This window comes from Bison bison, unplaced genomic scaffold, assembly GCF_000754665.1.
Source record: "Bison bison bison isolate TAMUID 2011002044 unplaced genomic scaffold, Bison_UMD1.0 scf7180017864471, whole genome shotgun sequence".
NCBI lineage: Eukaryota > Metazoa > Chordata > Mammalia > Artiodactyla > Bovidae > Bison > Bison bison.
This window is the reverse complement of record NW_011495032.1, coordinates 23750065-23763186: the sequence shown is the minus strand read 5'-3', so window position 1 is coordinate 23763186 and position 13122 is coordinate 23750065. Positions and strand designations below refer to the sequence as shown.

The 13122-nt window shown below is 35.1% G+C and overlaps 1 protein-coding gene across 1 annotated transcript in view; it reads left to right on the top strand.

Moving 5' to 3' along the window:
* ORC2 (origin recognition complex, subunit 2) overlaps positions 1-13122 on the top strand; it is a 37685-nt gene that overhangs the window by 12751 nt on the left and 11812 nt on the right. Inside the window, exons 6-11 of the mRNA XM_010860955.1 lie at positions 1747-1839; positions 2621-2652; positions 5505-5565; positions 8138-8331; positions 9334-9432; positions 11591-11700. Of these exons, the coding sequence (XP_010859257.1) occupies positions 1747-1839; positions 2621-2652; positions 5505-5565; positions 8138-8331; positions 9334-9432; positions 11591-11700 (589 nt within the window). The remainder of the gene's footprint in view (positions 1-1746; positions 1840-2620; positions 2653-5504; positions 5566-8137; positions 8332-9333; positions 9433-11590; positions 11701-13122) is intronic.

Sequence of the window (13122 nt, the reverse complement as noted above, 5' to 3'; positions counted from 1 at the left end):
TGGCTGCACTGGGTCTTCATTGCTGTGCTCGGGCTTTCTCTAGTTGCAGTGCACAGGCTTCTCCTTGCGGCGTCTTCTCTTGTAGAGCACAAGCTCTCGAGTGTGCAGGCTTAGTAGTTGGGGCTCAAGGGCTCTAGTGTGTGGGCTCAGTGGTTGTGGTGCATGGGCTTTAGTTGCTTTGGGACATGTGGAACCTTCTCAGACCAGGGATTGAACATATGTCCCCTGCATTGGCAGGTGGATTCTTATCCACTGCGCCACCAGGTAAGTCCCAAAGAGAAGTTTTACTTTAAAATTTTGACTATGTTGCAGACCACTCGTTGTGTAAATATACAGTACAAATGAATAAGAAAAATGAAAACTAAATAAATATATCCCCCAGTTTTTGTTATGCAAATTAATATCCATACATGGGTGACTCTCTTGTTCCTTTTCCTCTTTAATTCTTCCTTTTTCTTCCTTTTTCCTTTTTTAATTTAAAGTTATTTAAAAGCAGAGAAATTCTATGTTTTAAAACCAAAAATATCTAAATTACTTTGTACTTTTGTGGCTTTTTGTTGACATGAAGGTTTTTTTTCCTATATTGTGGATCAGCAGCCTTTAATGCAAACTTGGCCTACTTTTCTGGTGTAAAGAGACGGCAAGGCCTGAGCCTTAGGTAGATTGCTTGGGAGGATGAGGACAGTGAAGAAGAGATGGAATAGCTACCAACAGTAGCCAGGGAGCAGGATAATACCATGGAACCCAGATGGAAGAATAATTTCAAAGAAACATTTTGTAAACTGTAATGAATGATACAGAGGACCTAGGAGGTTAAGAAAAAAGTAGCCAGTGCATTCGTGGGGACTGCATAAATATCTTGGGTCAGTTCCAAGATTGGAGGATAAAGTTGTGTAAATTAGGTTAAAAAGAGTTTGAGTCAGTAAAATGGTTTTAACCTAACAAATCCAACTATATTTTGTCTTTAAAAAAAAAAAAGATAATTTAAATAGTGTATACTTTTTTCCTCAGTGAACAATGTTCCAGTGTGTGTTATCGGGGAAATGTAAATCTGTTCCTTCAATTCCCATGTGCCTATTACAGTGAGAGAACGTGAGCATCTTTAATATTTGTATTTTTTATTTTAAATGGCCCCTGCTGTTCAGAAGCCAGGTATTTCATCTGATGCTCAGTTGAAGAAATGCCCTGTTTAATGCTATATCATATTTTATAGATTCTTAATATGTGTTATAGAGTTTTAGACATAAGTAATAAAGTAAACCATGCTTTTGGGGAGATTTAAGAGCTTTAAAATTAGTATAATTTTAAACATATACAGTTTTAACTTCTGATCCCTCTTTCTGGCTATTCTTTCCTATGCCCCTGCAAAGATGTTCCTCAAGTATATATGGTAGAGAAATGGAAGAACTGTAAGCCTGTCAGTGGAGAGGAGAGGGAGAGAATATGATGATTAGAGAAACCAGCAAGGTCAAAGTTAGCTCTTTGTTTGTTTTTGTGTTTTGGTTTTTTTTTTTTTTGCAAGACCTTGAAGGAAGACTTGAAGATGCTTGGAAAACGGTGAGTAAAGGTGAGAGCAGTTCTACTCTTAACATGGCTAAGCTTATTTATCTTTCTGATAATAGTAGCAGCAAGTTCGTTTTCTTTTTTTTTTTTTTAATTTATGTAAGTGAAATAAAGATACTTTCCCTCTTAATCTGTTATCATTAAAAAAAATATATTTTATGTATTTCTTTTGTCTATTTACAGCTTCCGAACTAGCGAAAACACCAAGAAAAAGTGTTTCGCTCAATATGAAGAATGATCCTAAAATTACAATAGACATTCCTCAGTGTAGCAAGGGTAAGATTCTACCTCAGTTGTTTAAGGAGACTTTTCAAGAGTTGCTTCAAATTATAGTATACTACTTTTTTTTTTTTGGTCTAAGTGAATGTTTATATATTTTCTTTTCTGTTCTGAAAATGCATTCGGTAGATGCAGGTAATACCCCAACCTATGTGCTTTAGCGTATTTAGCAAAAATACAAAAAGTAAAGGGCAAAAAGATCTGTGCGGGTTGAACTTGTCCAAATTGATAGAGCCAATAAATACTGTTGTCACGTGCCTAAGTTAGCCAAATGTTTGTGGAAGATTTGCTTTGGCAAATACTATTTGAAATAAGGTTTTGGGGATTTGTAAGTCTTACAGTTTGTGGAGAATTGTGGAGCACTTGTTTTTGAATAACCCACTCCACTAGATTAAATAGTGTGCTATTATAGTAATGAGCTGGGTGTTCCCTCATGATCCACTGGTTAGGGCTCCACACTTCCACTGCTGGGGCCTGGGTTTGATCCCTGGTTGGGGAACTAAGATCTCACAAGACACATGACATGGCTAAAATAAATAAAAATAAACAATGAAAAGATGTAGTTTTTCTTGTTACATGAATGCTACAGAAATGTCACTAATGGGAGCAATCATAAAATTAATAAGAACAGTTCAGCCTCTAGTAGAGATGTAATTAATTGAGAATTCAGTAATATAGTGGCTTCTGGATAGAACTTGCAACTTTGCTTTTAATGAAACTAGGTTTTTATGGAACAAAGTATTTGTAGTGAGTAATGGCTTTTTGTTTCATTCTTTAGGGCATTCTTCTTCAGACAAATCTCAGTTGAAGGTAAGCAGTTGACTAAAAATAAGCAAAAACCAGTGTTACAAAATAAGACATGATGAAAAATGAGCATTTCACCTGTTAATTTAGATGGTACTTTATCATTTACAAGTATCTGCTAAGTAAATACCTAACTTACACATGAAGAATGTGAGGTTCAGAGAAGTGAAGTGACTTGTCTAAACTCACCAAACCAGGAAAGGAACAAGCTGGAAAATGAAGCCAGGTTTTCTGGCCCCAACTTTTCTGCCTCTTCTGTGTCAGAACTATCCCTGGGTATTTTCATCAAGTAGAGTTGGCTTGGAGATTTTACGGTTTGGTTTGGTGTTGCTTTTATATATAATGTTTTTTTTTGGTGGGGGGTGGGATTAATCCCCAAATACACTAAATCTATTCATCTATCCCCTTATCATTTATGTTTGAAACCTAAGTTGGCTTTGGTAAATTCATTCCGGGGTAGCAGACAGTAATGAAAAGTTTATCCTCTCCTTTGTGTTTTTGTGGTTTTGTTCTTTCATAATACTTTGTCAAGTGGCCCTGCCTAGATGTGGGCAAGCCCAGGTAGGCATGGATGAATCCAGGATAATGAATATGTGAGTGGTGTTTCCAGGCCTAGGTGGCTATAGATTTAGACATGTCTGGACTTGTGTACAGGCTCAGTTCTGGGAACCCCTCATAAAATTTTGAGTATAGACATTCAGGGCCATGGTTATAGCCTGTGCAGGAATGTCCTATTTTAGGCAAGTGTAGGTGTGAGACTAGACATGGCAGAGCCTTCCGTGCCTTTGATAATACTTTTTTTCCCCCCATATTATATCTTGTATCACTGTAAAAGAATAAAGCTCATTCTCTCCAGTATCCTTGCCTGGAAAATCCCATGGATGGAGGAGCCTGGTAGGCTACAGTCCATGGGGTTGCAAAGAGTCAGACACGACTGAGTGACTTCACTTCACTTCACAATCCAGTCAATGTTTTAGATAAATTGGCACATTCTTTTTCAAGTTATGGATCACAGCTTAGTGGATCTTGTTGATTCCCTAAAACACGGTCAGAAAACCTGTTAATCAGTGGTATTATACCCACCACAATAAGAGACCATCACCCTGAGAGAGTCTTAGTGTTTTATCTTAGAAGGGGTCAGTCAGGAGAGAATATGTATAGGGCTTTGGGATCTGGACTCGAGGGTTTTAAGGCACATCTATCAAGATGGGAAACTGATCTGTATTAGACAAAAATTCATGGCATAGTATTTTAGGATTAGTGGACACAGTGCGGAGAGGGTTTTAAACTGAGTTTCGTCTACGGTAGCAGACAGTAATTGAAATTTACTTATCAAAATTTGAGTTTTGATAAGTAAACAAGTAAGCAAGCTGTTTGCCCTGGTTAGTAATCTGCTATCCTAATGGGAGAATAGATTGCCCAGATGAGCAAACTGTCAAGATAAATTAGTTGCAGAAATTTCTGTAGAAAACAGTGAAGTTATTTACTAGTTTATAGCCTTACCTTTTTTTTTTCTTTTAGCCTTACCTTTTTGAGCAAGAGTTTTCTGAAATGATTATTTTGACACAGGTGTTCTCAGACCTGATAATTAAGCTCTGTGGGTATAGGTTGTCTCAGTTCTCAATCCAGAAATCAGTTTGGTAGGTCATGATCTACAATTTTAAAAAATGAAATAGGATAAAACAGGAAATTTCTATTTTATAAGTATTATTATAATTTAACTCAGTTATATATGCACATGTGTACTGGATCAGGGTGGCAAAATATTTTTAAAAAATTAAGGATCTGTATCAAAAAAGTTTAAATTATACTGTGATATATTTTATAAACCCATGGATCAGATCAACTATTATAATACTACTATTAATATCCTGAATCAAAATTTAGTTATAATATTTATAACTAGTGCCATCGACTTATCGCAAGACAGCAGACTTATATTTTGTGTCATATATTCATGTTGTCAAAAAAAAAAGGGTTTTTTATCTTTTTATCAATACTGTTACCATGTATACAACCGTAGGCATTTTATTGTGCAGAAATTGAATGGTGTTAAAGTATTAGATTTTGTCAAGAAAAGAAAAACACGTTATATCGCTATAAATGTTTAAAAAATTAAAAATACAGAAGTAAAAGTAGAAATCTGTTTCTGTCCTCACAGACCGTTTTTTATTTCTGGCTGTGCTGGGTCTTTGGTGTGGCACACAGGTCCTCTAGTTGCAGCGCATGGACTTCTCTAGTTGGGGCATGCGGGCTTAGTTGCCCTGCAGCATGTGGGATCTTAGTTCCCCACAGAGGGTGCAGCCCATGTCTCCTGCATTTTGGAAGGCAGATTTCTTCACTACTGGACCCAGGGAAGATCCTCACAGACTACTTTAACACCAGTAAATTTTTTGTACATTAAAAGGCCCATTGCCCTAAGTATAGGAATCCCATTTAAGCAAATCCCATTTGCTTACTGATCATCACTGAACAGTATTACCTCTTTAAAAAAAAAAGTCTGCTAATCTGATAGGTGAAGAATGGTTCAAACACTGGTAAATTTATGCTTTTTCTTTACATAATAATAGAAGTCCATACTTCACAGATGTCTGGAATACAACTTACAGTATCACTCTAAGAATCCTTTGGAATTTGTATCATTTATGTTGTTATAGTCTTTTTTTTCCCCCCAACAAAGTCATTTGTCATTGTCTTCTAGTTCCAGGAAGTAGCTCCTCTAGTTCTAATGTCATCTGTTGAAAACAAAATATTTTTTTTCTTTCCAGCCTTTCTTGCACCCAGATCCATCATTAATTTCCATGTCATCATTATTATTTGACTATTTAAAACTATGTTGCTTTTTTATTTTTGAACAGAACAATGATAAAAGTGAATTTCTGTCAACAGCACCTCGTGGGCTAAGGAAGAGATTAATAGGTGTGTATTTCTTTTAACACTGAGTTTTTTAATTAAAAAAAAGCATCTAAACAAGAGGGAATAATGGTTAAATGGACAGGTTCTAGCCTTAGAATGCTTGCTTTTTCCTTGGTCTGTCACAGGGACTTCTCTATGTCTCAGTTCTTTTCATTTGTGAAATAGGGACAATAGTGGTACCAGCCTCAGAGTTATTTTGAGATTAATTGAAATAAAGAATGTCAACCGTGCTTAGTAGTGCTTGACCACAATACATGCTTAACAGGTGTTAGCTATTATCATCTTTTATTATTATAACTACTTATTGCTGTTTCTTTTCATGATGGAAAAGATATGGTCACATCTTCAGTTGAATTGTAAATCCCTTAAGGGCAAGGACTATATCTTATATTTTAACTCTTAACCCTTAGCACCATGTCTTTGACATTACAGTCAATGGATATTAAGGTTAGTTAAAATTCTTCTTCAATATAATCACATGCTTTCTGGTTTATTTGCCAAAGACAGTGTTAGAAATGGTTCTATTGATTTATTTAGAAGTTTTATATTGAAATAATTCAAAATATTCAGTTATACTGAACACTAAACAAAGCCAAGTAAACAAACATGAGTCCCACCTTTGGGGAAATTAAAAGTGTTTTTGGGTTTTTTTGGTTTGTTTGTTTTGTTTTGTTTGCAGCACTGTATGGTTTGCAGGATCTTAGTTCCCTGACCAGGGATTGAACCCAGGCCACCGCAGTGAAAATGTGGAACCCGAACTACTGGAATTCCAGGGAACTCCCTGTTTTGGGGTTTTTAAATGTTTAACTTTGGGGCAAATTTCTTGTTGATCTTGGTTTCCTAAAGATATCAGCACCTTTCTTGGGGTTGACTCCTTGACAATATTAGCTGACATTGTTAAGTCCATGCCCCGTAGCCATTCTTTTCAAGGTATAAAGTTGATGCTACATTTTTAATCAACATAAAATTTATAATACTAAATTAGTGGATATCTGAAGTAGTAAAAGATGATATGTGCAATTGTTATTATTATTTTATGTCAAATACATCCCACATCTTAATTTCCTCCTCACTCCACAGAAGAATCCTTTTTAGAGAGAAGGTGAACATCCTTTTCCTTCTCAATAACCATCAAATAAATACACCAACACGTATGATGTATTCATGTAGATAGGATAAAGACATTTCTGGTACCTCCTACCACTTCTAACCCATGCATCTACCATGGGCAGCAATCACCACAAATCTGAATCTTCTAAGCTATATGTGCCCACAAAATCAAGCCTTTTTTTTTTCTTTTTCAGTATCTATATTTGTTACATGCTGACTGGATATTCTGAAGTGTATCTACTCTTCAAAATAAATAGTGATTTGCTTAAAATTATTTCTTTTGGAATTTAACCTTTTATGATAGTTTTATATTTATTGAGTGTAAAAACTAGTTTTATCCTTACTTTATGATTATAAAACTAGTTTTATTATTTCTAGAGAGTGGTTAGGGTCATTATGGTTTGTTTAAAAATATAACTTTTATATCAACTCTGGGATGGATTGTGCCCATGTATTAGTAGTACTTAAAGTAGTGACTGTCATATATTGAGTGCTCTGTCAGTTAGGATGGCATTTTCAATGGGCAGCAATGGAAAACTCTATAACACTTGCTTAAGCCACGGACATTGAAGTGTCTCACATCATAAGAAGTCTAGAGATACACAGTTGGTGGTTAATGTAGTGACTCAACAGTGTCATGAAGGATCTTCCTGTTCTTCCTGTCATTTTGCTTTATCGCTGGCATTTTTCATCTTTAGTTTTGATATTTTATATTGCAAAATGGCTTCCATAGCTTTAAGCTATGGGTATAAGTCTTTGGGACCCCATGGACTGCAGCCCACCAGACTCCTCTGCCCATGGAGTTTTCCCTGCAAAAGTACTGGAGTGGATTGCCATTTCCTCCTCCAGAGGAAGCTGACCTAGGGATCAAACCTGCGTCTTCCTTCGTTGGCAAGTGGATTCTTTACCTGCCGAGCTACCAAGGGGTTTTCCTTTCTTAACTGAGGAGAATCTTTCCGAAAAGCTTCCAGCAAATCTTCCTTCATCGGTTAAATGTTTACGTAGCCAACTCTGGTAGCAAAGGAGGCTGAGAGAGCATGTATTAGGCAAAGGAAAAGACAGTTAAATTTACTGTGATTATTTATTCCTTAGCACATTACCACATTTTACAATGAATTCTATTAGCAAGGAAGAAGGAAAGAACATATTAGGTATGACTGACAATTTCTGCCTCAATTCCTATGTGTTAGGCGTTGTTAGTTGCTTTATATGCATTTCAGTGTAATCTTCACAATGTTTTATTAAAAACATTGTTTTATTAAATTAAGCATTGGTAGCCTCATTTGATAAATGAGTAAACTGGTGCTCATAAAACTTACAAAACTAGCTCTGGTGAGATCATCATCATGTAATGACAAAATCAGAAGTCACAATCTCTTACTTCAATGCCCACACTCTTCCTAATACCCTACAATGTCTCTCTTGGCAAGCTGTCCAATTTTCCCAATTACTTCTTCCCCCATAGTTCCACGGTCTCATTCTGACAGTGAAAGTGAATATTCAGCTTCCAACTCAGAGGATGATGAAGGGGTCGCACAGGAATATGAAGAGGACACTAATGAAGACATATTGAGCCAAAAGATTCAAGCTCAGAATAGAGAAGTTTCAACTCCTGTTTTCAGAGAAACCCCTTCTAAGAAAATGAAGAGAGAGAAAACAGTAAGTGAAGAGAGAACTTTAACCTGAGAGAAAAATTAGTAATATCTCAAAGATAAGCTACCTAAAAGATCCAAATGGGAGGATCAGCACAATATTTTTACTTCACTTATCTACATTTTCTTAGCCTTTCACATAAATTCCCACATATATATTTCTGAACTTTGTATCCTGGCCTCTTTCTCTCTCCATATCCATATATCAATACCATAGCATATGCTAAAAGGTGGCGATTCAGTTGACTTGAAAAAGAGCTTTTCAGTAAATACTAGTTGGATAATTGAAGGCAAGACTTCTCAGTATATACCTTTTTATATAATTTTCTTTTGTACCACTGTTGATGTATTCAGGTTAGTGTAAGTATATAATAAATGCTGTGACTCTGGATCCAGGTTGAGTTGTTTGGAGAACACTCCACACATCATGGCCTGAGAAAAGGCTAATTATCCTCTCGTTCTCTGTAAAGACTCAGAGCAGAGCCTACTGCTTGATAGCTTTCCATTCCTTCCTTCCGTTCATAGAGGTCAGTCATGCCCCACATCAGTAGAACCCGTGGTCAGTCATCTTACTGGAATAGTAAGCAAGTCTTTTTTTTTTTTTTAACCCTTGGTGTTGATATCTTTCTCATTTTCACAGTCCTTCACCCACACTTATTAAAGAATTTGCTAGGACTGTGTGAGGCAAAACAAAGGTCCTGATATATAAAACCTTTTTTTTCTGTAAGTCTGGATAGGAATTATATATTGGAATTTAGGAATCATTTTTGGACAGACTACTTCAAACTAGTCACTTTCTTCAACTTTTATGATCCTAAGAGTTACTCAGTTTTATCACTGGAATTAATTTTGCTTGGTCCTTAATCAAAGTGTTGTTGCTTCAAAAAGAAAATACTGACTGCCAAATAAAGAATTTCACTTATCCTGTTTTACACTGCTGTTACTATCTAGTTTTGATATAAAACAAATATCTGAAACTAAGAACTGACTTTGCTTTGTCCACTTTCAGAGTCACTTAGTAGAAAAATATTTTGAAGCCCACAGCAGTTCTAAAGTTTTAACCTCTGATAGGACACTGCAGAAACTAAAGAGGGCTAAACTGGATCAGGTATGTTGCAATGAATGCTACTTCTAAATTTTTCTTATTGTGATCTGAAATATATACTATATAAGCAGCAAAATCTGAAGAGTACTGTAATTATGTTTTTCTCTTGTTTATCATTTCTTCAGGACCTACAGTAATCATCAGGGTCATAGTTTCTTTTTTTATTTTATTGACATATATATACTTGATTTACAATGTTGTATTAATTTCTACTGTGCAACAAAGTGATTCAGTTATATATATATATATTTTTTTTTTCACATTCTTTTCAGTATGGTTTATCACAGGATACTGAATACAGTTCCCTGTGTAGGGTCATAGTTTCTTTGAAATCCATGTACCATTAATCTCTATTGTTAATTTAGTCCATATATTCATTGAACCTCACATTGGTCATAAAACACTGACTGACCTGATTCTGAGTTAAAAACCTTGCAAAATGTAGTGGGTATTCTGCTTTCTGATACTATGGAAAGCCTGTCCAGTACAGTAAGGTAACAGGGTTACTGTATACTATGGTTCCAGTGTGTCATATAAAAATACCATGCAGTTATACCCAGGGCTTTTATTCATACCTCACTAAGACAAGACACAGAGACGCAGAACCATCTGAATAAGAAAATGTTTGATTAGAAAGTGGGCTTGATAATTTTAGTCAATAAGACATTGTTATTGACTCAGAGAATCAAGATTTTATTATTTTCTGAAAGTAGAATTCAGTGCAGTTTCCTAAGGTATACAGGACTTTTGACATACTTTTCAAGCTATAGAAAAAAGAGAGGAGATTATTGGGTAAACCACTGTGACCTGGATGACATGGTGCTGTGTGGTTGTTTTTTTTTGGGTGTTTTGTTTCTTTCTACCTGGCTCATTGGTATTGCAACTCAAATCAGAGACTAGCTGAAAACATGTGTCAAGAAACCACATTGTTCCAAGGAAGAGATGGCACTAACATCTTGTTAGCACATCTGTTTTTATATAAGCAGCATGGGGGTGGGGGGGAAGTAGATCTAGGGTCAAAGTAGAACTTCACGGGACCTAGAGACAAAGATCTCTCAGAGAAGGAAAGAAACACCTGTTACTGATAATGAAAGAAAGGAGAGTCTTTCATTAATTGCGGACATAGCTGATGGATACAGTCTTAGTAGCACATGTCAAGAAACATTTATATCTCATGTCTTCCAGTTAGCTGGGAGTTGGCTGATCTAGGATTTGCTCCACATATCTGTCTTCCTTATTGGACCTCCTTGGAAGGTTACCAGAGGCATGTTCCTCTCATGACAGTGTCAGAGACAGAAGTGAAAAAACAAAAGACCTCGTAAAGCCTGAGCTCAAAACTGTCTCTGTCACTTCTGCCTCATTCTGGTAGCCACCGTAAATCACGTGGCTGAAAACAAAGTCAAAGAGCAGGGGACTAGACTCACTTGTTTAGTGGGAGGGATTGCAAAGTCACACAGCAAAGGGTATGGATAGGTGGGCGGCAAGTGCTGGGGATAGTAATGTAATTCTGCACTGATGGAGAGAGATTTTTTAAAGCTACCTGCTTAACATTTCACTTAGAATTTGTCCTATTTCTCTTTAAGTATGTGAATAAATAAAAACTGTTAGCAAAAAATACACACTATAGGCTAGAGTGTTTAGAATCTTGATTGCTGCACTAGTCCTCAGTACTAAAAGAATATTTTACTTAAAGGATAGAATGATGAAAACACAGTAGTGCCAAGGTAAAAAGGGATATACAGCTTTTTGCTCCTGTTTTCATTTCAAGAAGTGAGCTGTGTTTAGTCACCAGAATGTCTGGATTTGTTGTCAAAACTGGGAGGCAGGTTTAATCATCTCATAATGGTAACAGTTTTTTTTAGAAATTAAAGCCTTACATTTGGAGTTCATTGTCATGTAAATGGTTCTAGACAAAACTTAACAAATTCATTACTGTTTTACATGTTTGTATGTAAGAGTATATAACACATTTTACAAAAACAAATATTGAAATACTATGTATATTCAGTAGAGGCACTCATAACCAAACCTGATTAAAGTAATATTTCCACTAATAACCTCTTCTAACCTCGACCTGTAAGGGAATATTTTTACTTTGAATTGATTTGATGTATGTGACTTGAGAGTGATCTTCTTCCTGCCCTCTTCCTTTTTTTTAAAGCAAACTTTGCATAACTTATTGAGCAAGGTTTCTCCTTCCTTTTCTGCTGAACTTAAACAACTAAATCAACAGCATGAACAGTTATTTCATAAATGGATGTTGCAGTTACAGTAAGTACTATTGTCATTGCAAACCTCTGTAAAATAAATATATTTACATAATAATGTATGTACATAAGTCTATGTTAAAATCAAAGCAGTTAGACATTAATTTTTTTGCAGTGACCTTGATATTCATTTTTACTTATGTGTAAAAATTTGAAAAAAGTAGTTGTTTTCCCAGTTTTATGACCCAAATGTAGAAGTGTCATATTATTATATGACTCTTCTCAGAAATTCCAATTTACAAAAAATGTGTCTTTTCTAAGTTTAATCAAATTTGAAAGCTTTTATAAACTAAATACCCTTTCTTAGAATTATGAATTATTACTTATAAAAATATTTGAAAATATAATTTGTCAAGATTAATAAATATATCAGATTTTATTTCAGTTTTTCACAGCCAAGTTTCTAAAATGAAAGAATATATATTTTTCTTTTAATCCCATTCTATTTACATGTACTATAGACCTTCAAATTTCATGAGATCTGTTCTATAAATATTATTTTACCATTTTTAAATTGTTTTTTTAGAATATTTTATCATTTCCCAAATACTTAAGGTAAAATTTTAAACTTTCATTAAAATACCTAGAATGGTAAAAATTAAAATATTGAAAATTTTTCTATAATTATTTTTATATTTGTATTTAAAAGAAACTTAGTATAAGGAAGTGTTTAAAATGTATGCTAAAATGTGAATACAGTAAGAACATAGAAATTGCCACAGTTTTTCCCCAGTTGATCCTGGTTTTCTTTTGCCAATAATAAATCAAAGGATTATGCTAGTAAGAAAATTATTTTCTTCCCTGTTAGGACCTTACCTTTTCTGAGTAACTATGTATGGATCTGTTCATTGTACGTTTATATAGCAGATCTTCACTCTAATCCTACCCCACAGCCCACCAATTCTTTTCTTCCCATATGTCAACTTTGATAACTTGATTTGCTTTGCTTCCCAGTCTAGACCTCATAGTCAGCTACTTCAGTAGAATTGCTAGTTCTCTGAATTTCCTTGCTTGGTTTTTCCTGCTGCTTTTACCTTGCTAATCTCCACCTTTGGGGATTTATCTCTTCTCTTCTTCTATTTCTAGGCTATCCTGCATTGCTGCAGAGCATTTCATAAATACTGTTTCTGATTGACCTCCATAAACAATCATGGAGTTGAACTTTAACTTGACCCTTCATGCTTGATGTTCTGGGTTTCTCATCCACTCTCTTGGCTTGAGTTGCTCTTTGTATGTGAAAAACTCCCATAACTGTATCTCTAGCCCAGCCAAAATTCACTTCAGCAGCAGACATGAATTATATTGAAAGTGTCCATGTAGAAATTCTATAACTAATTCATTATACATAAAATTTAACTTATCTTAAACCCATCATTTCCACTTGCCCCAACTACCTAGGGTAGTGCATATCACTTCATCATATAGT